Consider the following 23002-nt stretch of genomic DNA (forward strand, 5'->3'; position numbering starts at 1 on the left):
ACATAAAAATTAATAACAACCATTCATACCTACATACAACGAATAATTCCTAAAATACCAGGGCAACATAATCATAAAGGAGCTAACTATATCAAATTCTNATATACTGTGTAGCTGGAAATTGTGGCGGGAGCTCTTTGACGCGCTGTTTTCGGCGAAGAATTGCGCGCGCAGATTTTGACAGCGCGAAATACCTACTTTAGAAGAAATACCAAGCCTTAAGGTCCTATGTCCCCTAGATAGGGCAGAGGGCGTCCACAACAGACGTTGACGAAGTGCACACTCCATTTAGTAGCTTACCTATTTAGACTGTGAATTACGTAACGTTAGTCTCGTCGTCAACTAGGAATTACATATCTGGTAGTTATTAGGGTCCACAAGAAAGAATTGCATAAAGGTCAATAGAAATGTAGATGAGACAGTTGTCAAGAGACCAACAACATAAAATCATTACAACAACAACATTAATTAGTAATTATTTACATGACTGCAAGACTGGCTTATTATTTACTAGCTTTTGCCCGCGGCTTCACCCGCGTGAAATTTAGTTTGTTACAGATCGTCATAAATTATAGCCTATATGTTATTCTGGGTTATAAACAATAATACTGTAAAGTTTCATCAAAATCCATTCAGTAGTTTTTGCGTGAAAGAGCAACAAACATCCAGACATCCAAACTTTCGCATTTATAATATTATAGTAGGAAGGATTTTATTTTACTTTATTCGGAAAACAAATAGTGTTAATTGATTTATTAAGTTATAATGTGAGATTTTAAAATTGTTATGAGGTTTTCCAACTGTATTGATGGGCACCATCTCCACACAGCCGCTGGGCGTGACGGCGTCGGCGCTGCTGACGGGCAGCGCGGGCGCCACGTACGCGGCCGCCACGCGGCGCCTGGACGCGGCGCGCCCGCAAGTCGAGCCGCCCCGCCCGCGCGCCCGCGAGCAGGACGCCTAGCGAGGCGCCTTCCACGGCCAACCGCAACCAAACACCACAATCGGAGCTCCACAGCCGTGTGCGTCAGAATGGACGGTCACTACCCATATTTTACATCGAAAAAAATCTTGAAAGCTGCTTCCCAGTTGCTACTAATCGTTAAATAGTTGCTACCCTCGATTTAAAGAAAATAATCTAGTTTCTTAGGTGACGCGCCATCCTAGCATCAGAATGGCTGGTCACCTATCCAGCGAGAACGAACTGCGCTAGATAAAAGAGTTTGTTTTTAACCAACAGTTGCTACTAACTGCTACCTTCATATGCCACGTCTTGGAGCTCATAGCTTTTAAGGCTAAAAAGTAATTATATATTTACTATTTCATTATCTCAACGCCTACAGAATTATATGAGCAATTGGCGCCTGCTTAAAGAATACTACTTATATGTTTGATTGTGGATTTGCTCATTTAATTCTGTAGGCGTTGAGATATCGAAAAAGTAAATACATGATTACTTTTTTGATCAGCCATTCTGATGCTAGGATGGCGCGTCACCTAAGAAAGTAGATTATTTTCTTTAAATCGAGGGTAGCAACTATTTAACGATTAGTAGCAACTAGTAGCAACTGGGAAGCAACTTTCAAGATTTGTTTCGATGTAAAATATGGGTAGTGACCGTCCATTCTGACGCACACCCACAGCCCGGTGGCAGGACGCTTACGACCGACCGCTTGGAGTTGCATTCACTGTACTTGTCAATTTAAACAGCAAAATGCTTGTACTGTTCCAGTTGTTGACATTCCACCAGCTCGCACTAAGCGTTTCGATTATTCTTTTATAATGCGAACAGCTAGGGACTGGAATTCGTTGCCTGCTGCTGTCTTTTCCGAAGACTATAATCCGGGCTTTTTCAAGGCGAGAGTGAATAGAAACTTACAGGGCAGATAAGTACCATCATCCTAGACTGCATCCCACTTAACATCAGGTGCGATTGTGGTCAAATATCTGCCCTGTTATGCATAAAAAAAAAGTCTTCTGGCTACATCTGGAACATCGCGAGCTGTGCTCGTCTTTGGACCACAAGTAGTTGTCAACGGAACTGATCTGTGTGTATCTCACTAGTTGGCGCCATTAGCGACGAACACTGCCGGCCGCTGGACCTGGACTATTAAGATGTATTCCTCTAACACAAGCATTTGATTGAGTAAGCTCTATCTGAAAATTTCAGACCTACTGATAACTTCTGGATCAGAATTCTAATTTCTACCCAGTAGATCCAGATAGATAGGTAGATGTTATTCTTGATTTATGCAAGACATCATGGACTTCTTTTGACTTGTTTAAAAAAGGTTTAAATATTTGTATTAACTTATAATAAAGCTAGTGTATAAGTTTTGTATTTTTTATGTATTCTAATGATAATAATTAGGTAATAAAGATACATTCTGCATTAAGTATTGTTGTTTTATGTTCATGGGATATTGAGATTTATAAAAAACTATATTCTTAATAAAATTTGTAATAACAAAATTTAATCTAGAGTAACAAAATTTGTATAAAACATTTTAAAATAATTACATATTTGTACATGAGCCATCACCAACTAAAATAAGGTTCATAATTATTATCTCCCCTCAGTCAGAGTTGTGAAATAATTCTGCACAGCTTCCACAACACTGTCGGGCTTGGGGCGTGCGGCCACACCTGCGATGTCCACTCCAAAGTTCTCAATCTTGTGAGCTGTAGAGTTGCCAATAGCAAAGTGTGGTATGCTAGAGAGCTTGTTGCTAAATGTCTTGAGCCGCCTATGCACATACTCGCACCCAGAGGGGCTGAAGAACACCAGGCAGTATGGCTCTTCTTCAGACTCGTTCAGCTCCACCAGCTCTTGCTGTAAGTTCTCATTTTCCACTGTCTCGTATGCTACCACAGCATCCACAGACAGCTCTGCAGATTCCAATGTGTTTGGCAAAGTTTCAGACCTTAAATTCCCACAAGGAAATAGAAATTTCGAGGATTTGGGATTCTCATTACAGATAATCTTAGCTAGGTTTTCTGCATTACCGGATGTCGCCCCTAGTGCTTCCAGGCCCAACATAAGTGTTATCTTCTGTCGACTCACATCTCCTACGGTGTATGTCTTTCGTGCATTCCATGAAACAAACTTAGATGGGTCCCAGCACTTTGAGACAGCTTCTATTGCTCTGGGGCTTGTTAGTATTAGTCCATCATATTTTTGCTGAAGCTTTTCCTTTAGCTCTTCTGTATTTATATATTTGAACTGTAGAGGTTCAACGAATATCACTTCATAGTTACAGTCAGTGAAAGCTTTCACGTAGTCGTCGGAAGCACTTTTAAATAATATCGCTTTCTTCATGGTGACCTCTCTCATCGAGGAGCGACGCACTTCTTTGTGTTATTACTCGTTACTGCATTGTATTGTTTATGCGTGACCCTGGAAATACAGGAAATCAAATGAATTTGTAAGTATATCGTGAGACAAATGGAATGATAATTATTGTCGATATACAGGAAATACAGTTAATGATACATGAGATTAAAGGCAAAGCTTCATATTGTAATCAATTTTAAATAGAATTTACCAGAGCACTTAAAACATATTCATTTTTATTAATTTATAAGTTTTATTTGGATTTATTTACAAAAACTTTCGTGAAAGTATGGTTGACACTAATGACGTTGACATTGACAGATTTATTTTTTAATTCTATACCCAACAAAACTAGAGACGGGCCGAAATCTAAAATCGAGTTTTGTTTATGGTTTCGCCAAATAGTAAATACTATAAAAAGTTTTAAAACTATTTTATGAATGAAATACTTCTTGATAGAGATTGTGATAGAGGAATAAATAGCTGTCTTTTTACAAGTCACTCACAGTCACATCAAAAATCTGTACAATACTGTAAAACTAGTTTTTGATAAATTGTATTTCTTGATTTTACTATATGTTTAGGATAGGATTTAGCGTGTCGGAGGTGGCGCTAGTGTTATGTGAAAGAGTGAATGCAGGCTCTCGATGCCTCTAAGCGGGTGTTCGGGCGGGCTACTGCTGACGGCGGTGGTGGCGCTGCTGCTGCTGCCGGCCCAGTACTACGTGCCGGACCTGTACTCCGCCGACGAGCAGCTGGTGCCGCCGCCGTCGGAGCCGCCGCCGCAGTCCGTCGCGGCCTGGTTCGACCTCGCCTTCTCCCACCTCCCCCCTCTAGATCTCTTCTTCACACTCTCGCTGCTCATACTAGCGTTCTTCACTTACATTTGCGAGTGGATACAGAGGAAACTGATGGAAAGACGGATAGTGAAGGTACTGAATGCATTAATAGGTACGATCCTTTGTTTGCACCGTTATGTATTTTAATTTACTATACATGTTTTGAATTCTACGTTAAATCACTTTGACCTTCCTAATGTTTAATAGCAAAATCCGATATTTTTTGAGGATATTTTCCAGTGCAACTTATTTACTTCGATTAACATTCAATAATTGTAAATTGTCTAGGTGTGCCATACAGAAAAACTTGTTTGTGCGGAGGCATTGGATCTGAACACGGTTCTGGTCTTCCCCAGTTGAACCAGTACCTGGGGGCGAGCGTGGAGCGGCTGCGCGCGTGGGACGCGCAGCAGGAGCAGCTGGAGGCGACGCTGCGGATGGTGGCCAACGCCACGTGCGAGTACAACCTGCTGCTGTACCTGGTGCTGCGCCAGCACCGCTGCCTCGCCGCCAATGGACCACCCTCCAACTGCTTCTTTGACAAGGACTTCGACGAGGATCTGCCTTTTTTAAGGAACGCCACAATGGACGCGCAGCCTGTTTGACTAACGTAGTTTGGAATTCGTTATTTATTGAATATAGTGTTCGATTTTTTTGCGGGAGTTTCCTTCTTTAGTTTATTATGATACTCATCTAATTAATGGTATGCAGGTATTGGCAATTATCATCGAAAAATATGTTTGCTCAGTCGGAATGATGCAGATCCACCATTTCGCGCGTGATAGACGAAACTTAATAAATGTAAAATGAATCAAAGGGTAAAGGTTGCGGACTGTTTATATAGTTATGTAGTCCCTACTAACTACATTATTGAGTCCCCTCGGTAAACTATACCTAAATTGAGTATTCAAAGGAGGCTGTGAAGAGAAATGACATTCCGAGGCAGAACTGGAAAATGCAATAATGATCATGCTCGTTGTCAGGTTTATTATTTGGTTCACTAATAAGTAGTATCATTACCTATTAAGTACTTTTCTGAAATAAACATGTTGACGTTTTCTTAAAGCGTGCGGTATGAGTGCTCCTATTTATTGGCCATAACATTTTTATCTTAGGTTTAACAAATTTTTAAACTTCATCGCAATGTTTTAACATATTTTAAGTAAAACTTCCTCGATTTTTGTTAAGATTGAAGCAAGGATCACTCAATCCACATGCACATCACAGCGATATGTCTTCATAGTCTCAAGTTGTTCACTAACTTCCTCCGGGGTTTATTGCCGGTTGGGCTCTTGTAAACGCATCGTTACTGTTTGCTGTCCGACTGCTCTCAATCTGTACAATTTGCTGAACTGATCGGATCAACTGACAACAATAATTGAAAGGGCGAACTGCTGCCGGCTCAACATGCCGGGAATACGAAGTGCTTCATTACGAGGGCTCATATTTTAGAGACGTCTCGGGCCCGCATACGCGATATTCTATACGCCGGTTAGTTAGACGTGACAGGAGCCTTAAAGGGTTGCGGTCCGCCCCCCTTGCGGTTTCTGGATAAATGATTCGTCGCAAGCGTGCGTGTTCAATGTTTTTCTCGATTTGTGGGAACGTAATCCTTTTTGTTCTGAAGCTCCTCGTTTTTCTCTTATTTGCTTTGAATTTAAGTATGGGTACAGCTGACGGTGAATTGTGCAAAGTGTTTGATTTGTACGTCAATAGAGCTGGATCGTAGTTATTTGGTAGAAAATTTCCTAAAAGGTATTTGTGATTCTTCAAACCCAGTTTTTTCAGTAGTTCCACTGTGTGTGTAGTACCTAATCTTAAAAGTTTAAATAACCAAACCAAACATTTCTAGTTGAAGCTGTTGAATAAAAGTAGGTAGTTTAAGTAGACAGTAGGTATGTTACACGATGTCAGAATTTCATAACCCTCAATCTCAATGCAATGCCCTGATTCCATAAATACTTAAAGAAATCCTGAATCTTTTTTGTTATTAAATTTTTTCGCCGACAGAATGACGGTAATGGGGCCCCAATTGTGATTTATTCGGTTCTTACGGCCCTTCCCCTTTACCCATGTTGCGGAAAGAAATGTTTGTTGCGTATTTAATTTACACGATACGTAAGGAAAATAATTACTGGGCTATTTATATTCTCGACTTAACGAAGCGGAAAATCTTGAGGCACCCTCCTCGTCACATTGAACTGACGTAGAATGTTCTCGACATAAGGACTTATAACAAACTTCCGTTTGGAAGATAGGTAGGTACTGCTTTGATCTTTGAACCACACAGTCCTTAATTATGCTTCTAAAATCATATGAATGTTTATCTGACAATGTTTAGTGGAGAGTAACTTTACAAAAGATGGGTCCCGTACCTACCCTTAAAGTTCTTCTCAATGTTTGGTAAATCAGGTCCGAGTCGAATACCTGTGAGTGAAAGCTAAGCTATTTTTCATTAATACTCAGATATTGACTTTCCTTGAATTACTTCGGTTTCCTGCTTACCTACCTACTAAGTTGTTTAGTACCCTAGTAGCCTCGATATATCCAAGAGTACCTAAGTAGGGGAGGTAACAAAGTTATTATCAGTCAGTTGTTTATGCGTGGAGTTGCGGAAGCCGGGAGTTCAGGCCGTTACCGCGGCATGAAACGAGGAGGGATGTTTACCTGACTTTGAGTGCTCAATTACTTTCGTGTCGTCGACTTTGTAAGCAAGGTTTATTTATTTGAATTGAGGCTTGCTAATATTTTCCGTTTCAATCGGTATATCTTAGCTAGGTACTTATTATTTCGTATTGAAAGGATACCTACAAAGTTCAAACATACAGTGAAACGAAAAAGTGCCTAAATAAGTAGGTACGAAAAAGAGCCTACTCGATTTATGCAGGTGTAGTGACCACTCATATTACCTTAGAGAATTAAATGAATCCTCTATGCATATTACTCAACACTGCTCTCCGATTCTTAAGAGATTCTCACGGAACTATTTCAGTTCCAGCTTTTCAATTTCAGATGAAAATGTTTCGTAATTAAAGGGAGATAAAAAAAAATTCGATTATGTAATACGTAACTCAAGTTCTCCGATTCCATTTTGTGATTTGTCTATGGTTCATGACAGTTACAGATTTGAAATAAAAATTAGTGGGTAGGTAGTTGTCATTTTATTTTTATGCACTATTTCCGTGGGTACTACCACTTGATTGTCCGCGAGCCTGCGTAGGTGGTCCCATTTTACAAACTTGTCGAGTTTATTGTTCTGATTTTGGTTTTAAATTACCTAATTTCTCATGAATTTTGATAACTGGACTTATCTTTGAGCCCATTGGTGTTGTATTTGTTTGCATACTGACTGATCATGAGTGTTAATTTAATGTGAAGGTGCTTGACCATTTTTTTAGTATTGTGATGTGAACGGTGAAATTTGGCTGAGCCGCATTTTTCGATTCGTCTAGCAGTTAACAACGTAAGAAGCATAGGTAGGTACTTACTTTGATCAAAGTTCAACCAATATTACTTAATCGATTACCTACATATTTTTTTCCTTTCTTGCCCTCAGGTGTGCAACTGTGCAGCGGCGTTGCCTGGTTGGAGCGGGGTAAGTCTACCATAATAATGCTTTATCATGTTTTTTAATTTCCATATTATAATTTTTTTACATCCATATCGCGAATTATGAGCCAACTTATATGAAGGGTATACCTAATCTATACAACCGATTAAATAATTAGGAAACTCGTTACTGTTGAATCACTCGGGAAATTAATACGCAATGGCCGGTAGTGTTAATCTGGCGGAAGTATGACCGTGCCAGAACAATTCGGAGGAAAAGGTCCAAGGGGGCTATGATTTAGTGCCGAGCCCTCTCATTCCTCAGGACCGCCTCATTACAGGGATTGGAAAAATGTCGGCGGCGATCGAGTTGCCATTGTTAGGGGGAACGAAGCGCGCACCTGATACGCAAAGGAATCGCCGTTTTGCCTCGATATTAGATGCGGACGTTACGTTTGAATGAGCCCTAGTGCTGCAGCTTGGAGTGCTGTAGGTAGGTCTGACTTCCAGCGATAGTTAATACAGTTTAAAATGATTCTGGGGATCGGATATAATCACACCCACTTTCATTTACATTTATTTTACAGATACAAACGACTGATTCTTAGTACGTACCTATTTTAATGCCAATATTCGATGTACTAGGTATACAAATAACTCACTGTGACACAATTTGAAAAGTAGGTACTTACCTGAACACAACTGACACAACTTTGATGATAAAACAAATGCTAAGGTAGGTAATCCTTGTTCCTAAAGCACCATGTCAAATTATCATAACGTAGTCGATTTCTAGATGAAACGCCCTAATTGAAATGTAATTAAAATAGATACCTGCCTATTTAAATTGTTTTTCACAATGCTTTCTTCCGTAGTAACTTTATCTTCCTGTTACGCATTTAGTTTAATGTCCCAATTTCACGTTGCGCTTTACGAAGAAAGTCTGGGGATCATTTATTTATGCAAAAACTTTCCCCTTCATCCGTTTACGGGACAAAAAACAGGACAAAAACTTTGCTTATTTAAGTTGCGCAAATAAAGATTTATGTACGTGCTCCGGCGAGGACGTACACTGAAAAGATTAGGTTCCTAATGTTTTCATGGCTGCCTCTGGCTCCCCTTTAGCCTAGCACAGCTCGCAACAGATGTCATAACTCATTTTGAACTCTATTACGCCACTCACAAGGACAATAAAACAATGTCATTGTGCTGCTGTTTGTATTCTGAATCAGACTAGCTAGGGAACAACAAATGGACAAACTTGAGCGATATTTCACAATTGTATAGTATGTTACCTACCTATGACCTAGTGACATTCTTTTCCTTTCTTAATCCTTGATAACTTACTTATAGATTTTGTCATTTTTATTGTATAGTTGTGATAATATTTTTTTTACATTACAGTTCACTAGTAGGTTATGCAAGTTACTGCACAAGTTCAATACGAGCATCCTAGATGGCGTTAGTAGTAAGAAAATTCGTTCGTGAATCAGGGTAGCGCAGGAATTTGTGTTGAAACTTGATACTGGGGCTGATCTAGATTTCATGGTGACAAAATAATGATTAATAAATGAGACTATAAATAACAAAACGTTAAGTAAAGAACTGTCGTTGTAGCTGTCCTCTTCACTTCTCTCTAACACCTTGTTTTTGAAATGATTTCCAAGCTGACTTGATTAAAAAAAAAAATAGTTTTCTACTAGCATGGCGGCCGGATGCCCTAGTCCTGTGTGTTCGGCGCGGAAAGCGGAATCTACAAGCGCGTGAAGTCGTCGCGCATAGTTTTCTCTTATAAGAACACAAATAATGTCTGCGGAGTGGGTGCTGGGTGCACAGAATCTGTCGCAATGCTTTATTAGGGCTGTAAATAAACGACCACCGTTTGTAATCTATCTTTGGGTATGACGACGAATTTACGAATTAGATTATGAATAAACGAAAAAGAACATCGTCGTGAAGTTAATGTTGTTCCCTATGTTAAGGAGGTGAGATATATTATTTATTATCAATATAAATATCATGTTATCCGTACGCGCCCGCTCCTGCCTTCGTCGCATTTATACATTATGCCATCTACTATGGCGATGGCAAATCGCTGCTATTATTGCGTCTTCACGCTGATGCCGTGGCAACAAGGGCCTATTTGAGATAGCGAAGTTTCATTTTTGGGCACGACCAATGTAATCATTTTTTAAAGTGGTTTTGCACATGCGATTGGGCTAGCAGTTAACATTAACCTTCCAGTTACAGACCAAGAACTATGTTAGTTTAGCTGAACTAATTTTCCGTAGTATATGCACACATCCATAGAAAACTGCGTCAGCTATACGAACTACGCTAAATAAGCTTAGCTCTTGATCTGCTACCGGCATAAGCGTGGCTGGTCTTAGTACTTTATGTATAATGTAATTTACGAGTAATAGATTGAAACGGGGATCAACGGCTTTAAGTCTTTGACTAATACTAAGAACAGATCTTCATCATTCTGATTGATTGAGCCTGACTGTATATTGGATAGATTATATCGATTAAATCAATCTATGTGTCAAAGCATTTACATAAAGCATTGTAAAACAGAGCCTAGCAACTAATCTCGCGAATCAAAATCAAAATCAAAATCAAAAATATTTATTCAGTTTAGACCACAAGTGGCACTTATGACAAATGCCATCACGTTATGCAGATCAAAGCCATTATCCAGGCATCGCCCCGCGTCGCGCGGTCATAATTACCGATTATCGGGTGGCGCACGTATTGAAATCGGAACATTACAACTTAATGTTCACTGGCTTAACATTTAATTTCGGGTACCTATTTCGGGTTAGAGGTAGTTCATTATTCAAATAATTTGAAAATGAGTTATACGCTTGCGGCTCGTGAAAACCAAAAATAGCCAATTTGGCAACATACAACGTAGGTAGTTTCATGTTTTTCGGGGCTGTCTCACTGTCATACATATTTCATATACTTTTGCATTTTATATGTTGACTTTTACATGTTTGGAATTTTCAGCACTCTTGTTTGTTTATGGCTGAGTACATTATTCAATTGGTTTTCATCTCCAAACCCGTTTCTCGGGTAGTCACTCCTGACTGAATACAAACAATGTTTTGTATTCCGGAAATCATTTAATCCGCCTGTAAGTCGGCTTACAGCCGCACTCTCAGATCTTGTCTGAAACAAATTCTGATCGGCCGTAGCTGTAGCGACGTGTCTTTGTTTCTCGTAATGAAATTCCCTGAATAAGTATAGTCAGCGCCGTTATCTGGTCGATAGTCCATTTAATCGGTAATCGAGAGTGTCATTTCACTGAAGACGGAGGATAGAGAGTTAAAGTATAACTAAATGAGCTGAAATGGGCTTTAGTCAGGCGTTCACTTAGAAAAGCGTGTCTTTGTGTGCCGCCATCAAACTAAGCATCTGCGTGTTGAGAGAGTCAATCTCTACCGCTAGACGTCACGGGGAGTTACCGCCGTTTTATTGAAACTAGTGACGCTTTTGAAAAAGTTGTATTTGCCATTTTTCAGCATATATTTTGTTTTGCACTAGCTTGCCTTGATCAATTGCACCTCCCGCAATATGTACCTGCACTACCTGGAACTTCTCCTAATTCTATCTTTGTATACTCGTACTATACTAAGGACGTTTCTCGGTATTTTCGTAAAATACCTACTTAGTTTGGGTTGTCCAACTTGAAAGGCTTTTGAGGAACTCGGAAGGTAGAGCCGGTTTTTTAAAAAAAAGTCATGTAATTTGAGAAGGTGATAGATGGAATTAAACGATAGATAAGATGAAAAAATACTAATAACAATTTACTACTGTTTCAAAGTTTGAATATTTTTTGTTTCAACATATATAAGTTACAGTATTTTTTTGGGTTTCCATTTATTCATATTTCCAATTTTTCATTAAAATATCATCTCATGTAAATATTATTATTATCAATAAAACGTAATTTACGACGAAGTAATATAACAGAAGCTATTCAAAAAATAATAATTTCCAATTTATTGCTAAACGAAAAACTTTGTAATCTTCATTGAATATTTTTCATAAAAATGTTTGCATTAATATAAAATAAATTAATCAGTATTCCATTGAACGTAAGTTGAGTGTGTTTTACGAGTCTAGACTGGAAACTATTTGTGTGGGCCGAGGGCCGGCGATGCCGATGTTACGAGCGGTTCGTTTTTGAGGCGACCTTGCAGGGACTTCGGGACTCTTGTCGCAGATTAAATTAATGCAGATGTCCCAAATACCGACAGCAATTCAGCATGTCAATACTGAGGCAGTTGTTAAATAATTTCATATTTTTATTAACAGAAATGATTGTCTTTTGTCTGGAATCTAAAAATATCTAGTCTATTTGTTAGTGTCAGGCAAAAATCGTGAACAATCAGACGGAGAGTTCGTTCATTATGTAGAGCAATGTTTTAAATGAAAATGTAGAAAGATTTTCACGACTTTAATTTGGAAGTTAGAGTCGACAAGCATAATGAGCGTAGTCTACACGACGGCAAAAATGTCCGCAATTCAGATAAGACCTCGTGTCCCGACATAAAGGCTGTTCCCGAGGCGTACGACACCTGCGGGTCGCAGTAGTGCAGCGAGTGCAAGCGACCGACTACGGTATATTTGCACTCAATACTTGATAGGGTTGGTTACTTACTGGAATAAAATCTAAATTATTCTCTCCTTTTATCGCGGTTCATTTTCGAGATATGGATCCATTTACTTACTTACTTAGCGCTGCATTACGTATCTTAGAGTCTGGGTTGTAATGTAGCAAATAAATCCGCACTAGATCTTTCAATAGGTTGCAATTTCAGTCGGCCACTCAGCCCTAGATACTAGGTATTGCTATGCGCATATCGACGTAATATATCCGCCCCGCTTGCAAATCGCGTGTGTGTCCCCCGCCTTACGTACAAGAAAACGGCTCCAGAGACGATGCCATTTTCTCCAAATGTAGCAAATTACCCCTCAGCTTACTTGAAACCTTTTACCAACGAAGTAGAGTCAGTTTTCGAATGACCGAGAATGCGTATCAAGTCTAGAGTCTTTGCATCATTGGTAGCAGGGTATTTGAGTTTGTATTTTTTATGGAGCAAAGGCTAATTTGACCGGCTCTTAGCGGCGCTTCATTTGGCTGCACTCTGACCTAATGAATGGTTAAACAGGGAAGTGTGGTCGGCGGAGGGATTATGCATTTCTTACGAGCGCCGGCGGCTCATCTCCATCGCGCTTTTTGAGGATTATGCGGCCACTTTGCTGAGCGATCAACTTGCTTTTAGATCAAAAGTATAATAAAAATTACTCACTTACGTAATTCTCTGAATTATAAATGATCCGAGTCTTTTACTGGGTTGTACTTTTGTAAGTTCCAGTTTTTGTCAGTGGTCGTAATTTCTGTACCAAGATAAAGTCATATTAAAACAGCTGTGTCAGCGAATTCACATGAATTTAAATAGTTATGATTGAACCAAGCTCTTTCATTATACATATACAGTTGTACAGTATTATACAGTTGTATATACCACTGAAACAACGAAGTTGCATGAATTCTAGATTCTAGAAAATCCTAGATTTTAGAACAACAAGCACTGAAAAAATTAACAGTAAGCATAATAGTGGTCATACCAGCATTACGAGTATTTTGAAGTGAAAAATATTAGTGGCAAGGCTATGAAAATAATGCAATAGTGAAAGCAAGTTCAGAAGTGTCACCCCACACTATCACTGAGTGCGGTTCGTACCTAGTTAAGGTTGTTCCATCTTGATAAATATGACGATTCTTTGCTTTGAGGGGCTGATTCACTAATATTTATTGTGGCTCATAATTTATTAAGGTCGTGAACCAGTTCAGTGCATAATCTACACTTCTCGCGAAAGAGCCCGAAGAAAAGTTGAGGAGTTGTTGCTTCAATGGACATACATTGTGGCCGGCAACAATTACCAACTCAGCGGGATTGTTTCGCGACTGGGGGCACAAAGGATTAAGGCGCGCCCGTCCCCGTCCCGCGGGAGCGGCTGTCGGCGCTGCTGCCAGCGCGGGTTGTTACGTAGGAAGGCTTTCATTGGAGGTAATTTGTAAATAAACAGGTTAGATTGGTCTTTGAAAACTTTTAGTAATTTAGTAAAGATCTGTCTATTTAATGGTTTGTAGATCAATAGGTACAGCCTTTCTGTATATTACATTAATAATAATAAATAAATAAATAAATATCCTTAGACATTTTACCCTGCGCTTCTAGTCCCAAACTAAGCAAAGCTTGTACTATGGGTACTAGACAACGGATATAAACATACTTAAATACTTTTTTTTTGTAAATACATACTTATTATTAGAGATGAAACGGATATCCGGTAACTATCCGGTAGGCCGGATATCCGGCCTAAATTTACTATCCGGCCGGATACCGGATAGTAACTCACTATCCGGCCGGATACCGGATATTAAAAAACTACAACAATTTCCTAATTAATAAAATGAAATACATTAATCTTTAAGCTAAACATTAATAAAATGGCTTATAATAATGACGGCTTTTATTTAAAGTCCAAAAAGTCACAAAAAGTCATATTAAGGCCTTTAACAAAATATTCTTTTTCTGGACTATTCACTCTAATGACGAATACATACATAGTAAATATCTGATAAGTCGAAATATTGCCAAATAAAATAGGCGATCTTTTTTTCACTGATGGTCTGATGTTATGATGCAGTTTAGTCAGATTACACCACATTCACGATGGCAACCGAAATTGCCCGAATTGATCTGCCCCTAGACAAGTGGCAAAATCTGACATTCTATTCGGACTGATTCGATTTTCGAAAAGTGTGACTAGTCTAGTCTACTAATAGACCCACTGATCGCATTCGAAGCACCTGTGCGGAGCTAAACTCGTCACGACATGCAACGAGACAATTGGCCAACTATCCGGCCGCCGGATATCCGGCTATCCGGCCTAGCAGTTGGCCGGATATCCGGTATCCGGTATCCGGCCAAACAACTATCCGTTTCATCTCTACTTATTATACATTTGGGTGGTCCAATACAAACAAATATGTTCATGCACACAAATGTTTGTACTGTGCGGGAATCGAACCCGCTACCTCCGGAATAGTAGTCCGTTTCGAACCACTACACCAAACGGCCGACACAAATTTTTTTCGACATTAATTTACTCTGTCTGTTCCCATTACATCCTCCGTAACGATTGTTCTGATTCTTTCCTCGTCCAAAGGTATACTCGTACATCTAGTATTTCCATGGGGAGTCATGGTTTCAAGCTTCTCTCGACTGTCACTCACAGTTCGTCCACTGTCCCTCTGTCGCCAGTTCACGGTAGACTCTACATGGGCCAATTTCTTTGACATTATATCGCTTTCATTGGTCTCGGAAATAAAGGATTGTTGTTTTTATACATTACTGTTATACAGTCTTCAAAGTTCAATTAGATATAAAAAGTACCTACAGTCCTACATGGGTTCCACTTCCGTTAATCGCGACATGATCAAGCTTTTAAAAGTATGTCTTAAATGGATTAAAAAGTTTGAGTTACCACATGGAATTTCCTCTATGGTTTTCATTCCAAAGAGTTAACCCCCCAAAGCTCAACCCGCGTGGCGGCAACGTGTGCGCGTGAAACTTCGCGGCGCGGTCCAACAGACCGGAATGGCTAATTTTTTAATTCGGTACGATAAATGGCCGGCTCGGACCGTGACGCCAACAATGCCTTCGCGCCGTAAAACAAAACGTTTGCGTGTTTTTATTGCGACAGTTGAAGGGTTAAATGGAAACAGTTATTATTTATGCGCATTTTTCTGCGACGCGAATTTAGTTTGGACAATATGAGTTGGCTTGGTTTTATCTAACATTTTACTGTTTTGAGATATGTTTGTAAAAGTTTAAAGACATAAACGGACACTGATGTAGCTTATTTTTTGCCTGTATCGACTCAGGATTGTGCGTGAATGACTTGCTTATTAGATAAGGAAAGGAAACATTGAGATTTACTGACAGGTTTTTTGATAATAGCCCGTAATTTAGGCGCTCTACTTAGTTTGGGGCGAAATAATTTGATTTCACGGTTGATATAAAATAATAATATCACTGCGAGAATAATTATTTAATGGACAACCGCAGATTCAGTGTAGCGGCAGAGGTTTTACTCAACAAAACATTGTCGAATAACGTTCTGTCCGTCTCTCTTACACACCCTAAAGTGATGAAGATAGAGTCTACATAATAAATATTGTGAGGTTGAAGAATAGTCCGCCCAGAGCAGAATCCTCAATTATTTCCGCGCCGCGTCATAGCGCACACAATTTAGTTCATCCCGTCGCCGCCCGCGTGGCTGCAGCGCTCGCAACGTTTATTGAAAAAGGTTTTAATGCTCGCCCGAGAATTTACTTTTATTTGCTCGCTGTCGGTAGTGCGGGCCATTGCCGCATCGCTGACTAAATTAATCAAAGGTCGTTACAATTCATTACTATCGACTGAAAGAGAATATTTATGATATTACGAGCACGTGTGGCTTGATTTTGTACGAGATATAGGTTCATATGCATTCGGTGCTCTGGGGTCTCATATAAATATGCGCATATCATGCAATGTGAAAATACCTCTAAGATTTGTTCTATTCTGTAGATTCATTGAGTCATTTTTTTATAATCGTTTTGCCAAATTAATACTAAAAGCAGGATTGAATAAGGTCGCGTCCAAAAATGGATATAACAAAGGCATATCTTTCAAGTTTTCTTAATGACTTTTTTGGTATGTAATGTTACGTAACGTAATGTAGAGTTGTTTTAATTAGACTACCCCAGACGGTAAGATGTTAATTTATTGTCCCATTTCTACTTACACGTGGCAGGGTTTTTATAAGCAATTGTTAATGTATTGTACGACTCAAAACATTTTCATTGTGATTGAAATTAAGATGTTTTTTGAAAATGTTACAAATCTACATGTGTATTTAGACAGTCTGTGTTCACTAGACTGGCACAAAAATTTTGACCTTATTCAATTGAACCAAAAATAATAGACTATCTCTTTGGGTTAAGTTTTAAAATACGACTCCCGTCACAATAACATCCATCTCCAGCGTACCTGATAATTATCAAACAAACCAAAAGAGGTTTCATAATTATTTCACTCCGCTTATCACACGAAATTATTTTACATTAATTTGTTTTAATTGATAACCATTCCGTCCATAATCGTTAATAATAGGGCGTTTGTTTAATTACTCCGTCGCCCGAAAACTCGGAGTCACGTCGAGTTCGACTGATCTTAATTACGCGAGACAATTCATTAGTATTAATTAGCCGCCATAATTTGGAGGCACTTCCGTTGCTGAGTTGTACGATGTTTACTGAAGATCTTTAGAATTAGTCACAGGTCGGGGGCGTCGGTACACTTGTATAGAAACAGTAGAAACAGACACAAATAAAGTTCTACTTGTGTCCTGTTGTGTCAGTTTTACGAACTGGGCGTCTTGTATGGCTTTATGAGACTGGGCTCTCGTGATTTTTCTTTCTCGGTGACATAAGCAATTTACAAAAATGATATATTAAGTTTGTAGTCACAGAAAATTTAGAGCGTGTTTTAAATGGCAAAGAGATTACCAAAATGTTAGTTGTTAGACCCTTTTGCGGCATTTAAACCCTCAGCTGTGGCTAGTGTGGAGCGCCAACCACTTCACCACGCGACCGTAGAATTTTGTTCGGGCCCTAAGGTAGCATAAAACATAGTTATGAACATAACCTGGTCTTTAAAACAGTTTAAATTATTTATAACGTGGGTGGGACGTGGGATTTTTCATTACTACATTGTGTAAATGTTACTTGAGGTACTTATATTAAAGACCGAGCTCGCTTTCCAATTTCAATACTATAGTTTCGTTATGATGAGCTTGTTTATGCCAAACATCCAGATAACAGCGAGCTGACTGACTCGTGCCTGCCTGAGCCTGTCAAGTCAGCTTAGGAAATGATACGCTCCCGGGAATAGCTGTAATAGTCAGTTTGTCGTGTAATTTGGAGATAACGGAGGCGCGTGGGTGCGAGACAGCCGCGCCGGAATACGCTTGAAATACTTGAAAGAGTTATGTTGCTGCTGACATCTACTTATAATCAACAACAAAAAAGCCTATATAAGTATCTGAGATGTCATTTTAGAATATAAAATGCAAGGACGCTACCACTTAACCTTCCATGTATCTATCTGTAGGATAGGAGTATGGATACAGGTATATGAACAACTTAAAGCTCACGAAGCACCGAGTTTCCTTATTCTTATTCAGTTACCTTAAGTGCCATATTTGCTCGGGAAAAGACGTTAGAATACCACAGTTCCGGTGGGTTTATACACCCGCTCAAAGTTATCTGAAACTTGTACTTCCCGTAGTTATTTCAAAGTAACAAGCGCCATATTTAAAGAGCAAATAACAAAGTTCGCCGAAGACTGTACCGAAGTACCGAACACGTCGATTTGTCTCTCAAGTTGCTGAAGTTTCTTCGCTGTTTCAAATGGGATATGTGTGTAACTTCGTGTGTACACCTTTTACTTATTAGATTGTGTTGTACTCCATTGTTGAGCCGGGAATTTCATTGACATGCCTCTGACTACTGGAGACAGAGTTGTGGGAGTTTCCAACATCGGAGATACGTGGCTTGGCGAACCGTAGCCTCTATTATCCGGCTACAATAAATATCTGTGCATTGTCCCTTGGTAGTTATTATTATTATCATAATAATGTAGACTAATTGTAAATATAGATTGAGCAATGTCGGAGCTGAGAGCGGCTTATAAAGTTTGATCTCAGAGTTGAGGAGATCCTCAGTTTTTATACCCTAAAAGAAAAAGTAATAAACTTGTTACATAACTTTGTTATTTTATTTTTTATAATTATACAGTTTTTTCCCAGTCTTCTTAAATATGAGGGCCTTCTATTACCTCTACGTCTCCTAATGAATAATGTAAAGGACGTGTTTGCGTAGAAATGTTACCTATCCAATAGCCATTCGCTGTTTCACAGGCATGGCCAGAAATCTACCTCAAGATCAAAGATTCGATGAAATAGAATATTAAATATATGTAAATAACTTAGATATCCCTTTCAGTAATCCAGGTTAAGTAACCAAGGCCACGGCAAAGGAATGAATAATTCCGTTTTTTACCGTCAAAAAGAAAAATAACTTTTAGACCAAAGTTTACTTACCTAAGAAGAAACTGGTTCGTCCAAAAATATACTTAGCAGTTATTAACTTTTATTAGGACTGTATCAAATAAAACTGTGAATTTTTGTCCTTTATGGGATCTTCAATGTCATTTATTCGATCTGCCGTCAGCGTATGGATATGGCATGGAGAAACCTCAAGGGAGAGCCCGCGGGAAGAACAACTTCTCACCCGTAGCAATGAATTTTCAATTCCCGCCCAGATTGCCAGAGTTTCCATTTATTGAGTAGAGAGATTTTTTCAAGAATAACTTCGAGTATGTTTGTTTAGTTAAAAACAAATCCGCGCATTGCTTTTTATTCACATTCTTCCCAAAGCTATAAGCGATCGCATATTCAAAATAAATTCATGTGCTTAAAAGTGCTATTATTTATAATAATTAAGTGTATGAGAGCAGCTAGTTACAGATATGAAACGGCCAATGTATCTCTATGAAATGATAAGTTACTCAGCATTAGCACTAAAGATTTTCTCACAGATAATAAATACAATCTAACAGTGCATTAATAGTAGTATAACACGAATAATCCCAGTTAGCAATTATCTCTGCAATCAAAGAGCGCACTAATTGCTTTATCGAGCTGTATGCAGCAGGAATAGCGCGTCAATATTAATAATCCCACCTCTGCAATTGCGCTGACTGCGGCCCGCTCGGCTGGGTCTTAATGGGGGGTGTTTACCGGGAGCTTCACTTGCGAGCATTCGTCACAAATACAATCTTTCGCGTACCCCACATTATTGTAAGCACGTGAATTCAAACAATAACAGCTTTAGGGTTTAAAAGGACTCAGGAAAGTGATTTTTTCCCGAAAATGCTCGCGCTGTGGTGAGTGGGTATCCTCCCTGTTGCATCGTCCCGCGAGATACAAATTGTTTAACTATGAAGTTAAATTCGTGCTATCAAATTCCGTTTGTGGCGTTTGCTTTGTCGATGTTTAGCGTGCAGTTTTAATAAAGTATCAGCGTAAATGTTGACTTTAGTCGGATTGTTTCGAATCAGGGATTTGACGTAATTACTGTAGAAAATCCCGTAAACACATCACATTTTAGCTGAAAAAAATAACAAGATCCCTTTTTATCTATCAGCGTAATCCTATAAACCATCCCGACGGTTATGACTGTATCGAATAAGGGTTGAAACTTCTTTATTATAGTTTTGTTCCTCACGGGCGATTTAACGATTGCGCTACATCCCATCGGAGGGGGTTCAGTACAGCACTCGCAACTTCTCGGGGAAGGGGTTAGGATTTCCAAGGCCCATGGGAGGGGAGGGGTGAACCCCCTAACCTGCATTAATATTAGATAAAAGTTTATGCGATTAACTCGAATCAGCGGTACTTTCAAAATTAATGAATACTTGAGTGAGCTCGTGGTTTTGTTTACGTTGGTTAGATGGGAACTCATAGATATAACTACGTATAGATGAGAAGTTATTTATTGATGACTGTTATTATAAGAGCTAAGCAGGTTAATTATGTAAATCCAAATTTATAAAATAACCCAATTAAAACGAGCTGCAATTTCAATAGTTAAAAATATACTTATTTTAATCGATTAATATACTTATTTTGAAGATTTACATTTAAATCAGGATGAAGCTGTGTTGGGCGTCTATAATCGATTCCGTTTTTCACTAGAGAGAAGATTCTGAATCGTAAAATTGCACATCCAAAGTAAAATAGTCGAGGCGGCTTTGTCGGCGCCATCGGGCCAAGCGGGATGAACAGGGCTGGCAGTCCATCGGCTGCGCTCGCGCCGGGGAATGCGGACTTGGGCAGGGCTGCCTAAGGGATATTCGTGCTATTTCGGTTCAATATCCTTCTGGCAAGGCGCCGTCAGGACCCGTCCGGTAAGATAGACTAAAATAAAAGGACTCCAAAGTAATTTATCGATACAAAATGGCTTGTAGTATTAATTTGTTAGAGTCGGGCTTTTAGGTGGCACTGTAAAAAAAGTAATTTAAATATTTTGTACGTCTCGTAGTTACTATCTGTCACTATGTAATGTATGACTTTTGTAGTAGTCCTTTTTATGTTTTTTTTTTATCATAAAACGTCAAAATGTTCTAAGCTGACATCCCTACGGTAGGTCAAGCGTTCACGACAGAGTAAAAAAAGTGCACCAGAAACGATGAGCGGAAGTGGAAGAAAAGGACGAGCGCCGCGCCTCAAAGGGTTAATTAAAGTGCGCCGGAATGCGCCGCCACTTGCGATAAATGACGACCCGGCGCGGTGCGATAAATGACGATCAAACATTGGCTTGAGCTTTGTGGGAACTAACAATGGCTGCAGTAAGACTAACAGTGCGTTCATATGGCTATGTCATGTGTTCATTCATTAGGTTCATACCATTTGTAAGGAAGACCGTAAACGTTCAGATGTAGATCTGAAATATGAATTAGGAGACATTTTAACATTGAAACTTTAACAATTCTATAGTGGCTAAAAGAAGAAAAGTAAGAGTAAAGTGTGATTAGCAGTAACTCGTCATTGATGATTGATTGAAAATTTATCCGGAACTGGGTTTTTTAAAAATTGATAATATCTAACTCTTTCGGTTAAATTAGGTTATAAGACTTTATTATGAGAATGTATTACGAATTTTATCTGTTTGCCTAAATATTTGTAGAGTTAATAAAGTTAAATTGTGAAAAAACATTGTGAAAAAAGTAGCAATGAGCTGAAAGGTTAACTAACCTTAATCTTTATTAGGTTCTACTAATCTTTATTATAGGAAAATTAAATTGGGCACATGTCTCATATTTAATATTATTCCTAAAAATATTTCTTAGAATAACAAGTATGTTATTGAACACGCATTGTTCAAAAACCACTTTAGCAGTTATTCCTAAAATCGTGAAACCGCTATACATTTATTATATTTATAAAGACATTTCTTTACGAAAAATCAAGGACATTTCGTTTAAATTGATTGAGAAATAAAATGCTGACTTAATATTACAAATGGCACATAACAATAGCTCTGTATTGTTCCACTGGATGAATTGGATACATTTAGGAATTTCCTTTATTGTTGAATATTTATAAATGTTTCAAAGAAAATAATTAATTCAGCTATGTTTGATGTGTAGTACAATAGCAATGAAAAGCATTTTTCTGTAAACTCATTCAGTTCGTAACACTTAACAACCCGCGAGGAATTCAGCAGAAGTCGGCGTCCAGGGAAATCAGAATAAACTGAGCGATACATGGAAGGTATTATTTTTCTGACGAAATTATATTGCCTTAAATTACGTGCTTTTATAAGGACTTTGTGTTACCACACCGTTGGTTATGACAACTTGATGCTTGAATAGTATCTACTATCAAAATAGAGTCAGTGACTCGCGTGACGCGTCGTAGGCTAGCCTAATTCGAGGAAACTTTAATACTGGTGTGCTTACGCCCGCCCCTAGGGACTACGTACGAGTATCACAGGTTGCATAGATACATCAGTATCAGGTGATTATAGTAGCAGTAGGATCGAATAATGAATCGGCGCGCAATCGCGCCGGTTTAATATTCCGGCGGCGCCAAAATGAGCGCGATGAGCTCCGACCGCTGCCTTCTTTCGTGCTGCTAATTAAAAAGCATTTGCTGATGCTTTATTGCGAAGTTATTGTAACTCGAAAGTCTTGTTGTTCTTCCTTTGTTTGAGGGTATCTCTTCAGAATATAGAGGAACATAAAAATTTTTATTACCCTTTTTTTAGCTTAGCTATAAAATATTGGCTTAATTTTTTTTATTCATTAATCAAAGTGCATTGCCGACGAGATAATAACAACCCGTACATTTCATTATTTTCTTCGCTTGTAAAAAAGTCATGAACAATGTCATACAGATTGTCTTAAAAGCCGACTAGCACGAATATTAAAGACGCTGTTACGGATTACCAAAAGCCCTCAAACAAAAGCTAATTATTTTTTGCTACAATCCGCGTGGATCTCGGAGGAAGTAGACCAGTCTTTGATAATCCGCCTCCCCTTTCCCTAGGCTTAAGCGGAGAGGTAGGGTCACCAAGCTTTTTCGGACA

General features: G+C 38.8%; 2 protein-coding genes across 3 annotated transcripts; one reads left to right on the forward strand and one right to left on the reverse strand.

Moving 5' to 3' along the window:
• Window positions 1-2445: 2445 nt before the first annotated feature.
• Window positions 2446-3627, reverse strand: Uros1 (Uroporphyrinogen III synthase 1). The gene is made up of 2 exons (XM_028316923.1): window positions 3546-3627; window positions 2446-3397 (listed from the first exon to the last, which is right to left on the reverse strand). Exon 2 carries the CDS (start codon window positions 3332-3334, stop codon window positions 2567-2569), a length of 768 nt encoding a protein of 255 aa, XP_028172724.1. The 5' UTR covers window positions 3335-3397; window positions 3546-3627; the 3' UTR covers window positions 2446-2566.
• Window positions 3628-3837: 210 nt separating this feature from the next.
• LOC114361768 (uncharacterized) lies at window positions 3838-4804 on the forward strand. Of its 2 annotated transcripts, none has more exons than XM_028316924.1 (2): window positions 3838-4266; window positions 4530-4804. In XM_028316924.1, exons 1-2 carry the CDS (start codon window positions 3982-3984, stop codon window positions 4776-4778), a joined length of 534 nt encoding a protein of 177 aa, XP_028172725.1. In that variant the 5' UTR covers window positions 3838-3981; the 3' UTR covers window positions 4779-4804. The 2 variants fall into 2 exon arrangements, with proteins under 2 accessions (XP_028172725.1, XP_028172726.1); XM_028316925.1 differs by having other exon boundaries at window positions 3838-4285; window positions 4530-4766.
• Window positions 4805-23002: the final 18198 nt, after the last annotated feature.

This window comes from Ostrinia furnacalis, unplaced genomic scaffold (assembly GCF_004193835.3).
Source record: "Ostrinia furnacalis isolate ACB-3 unplaced genomic scaffold, ASM419383v2 OfSCF5989, whole genome shotgun sequence".
Taxonomy (NCBI): domain Eukaryota; kingdom Metazoa; phylum Arthropoda; class Insecta; order Lepidoptera; family Crambidae; genus Ostrinia; species Ostrinia furnacalis.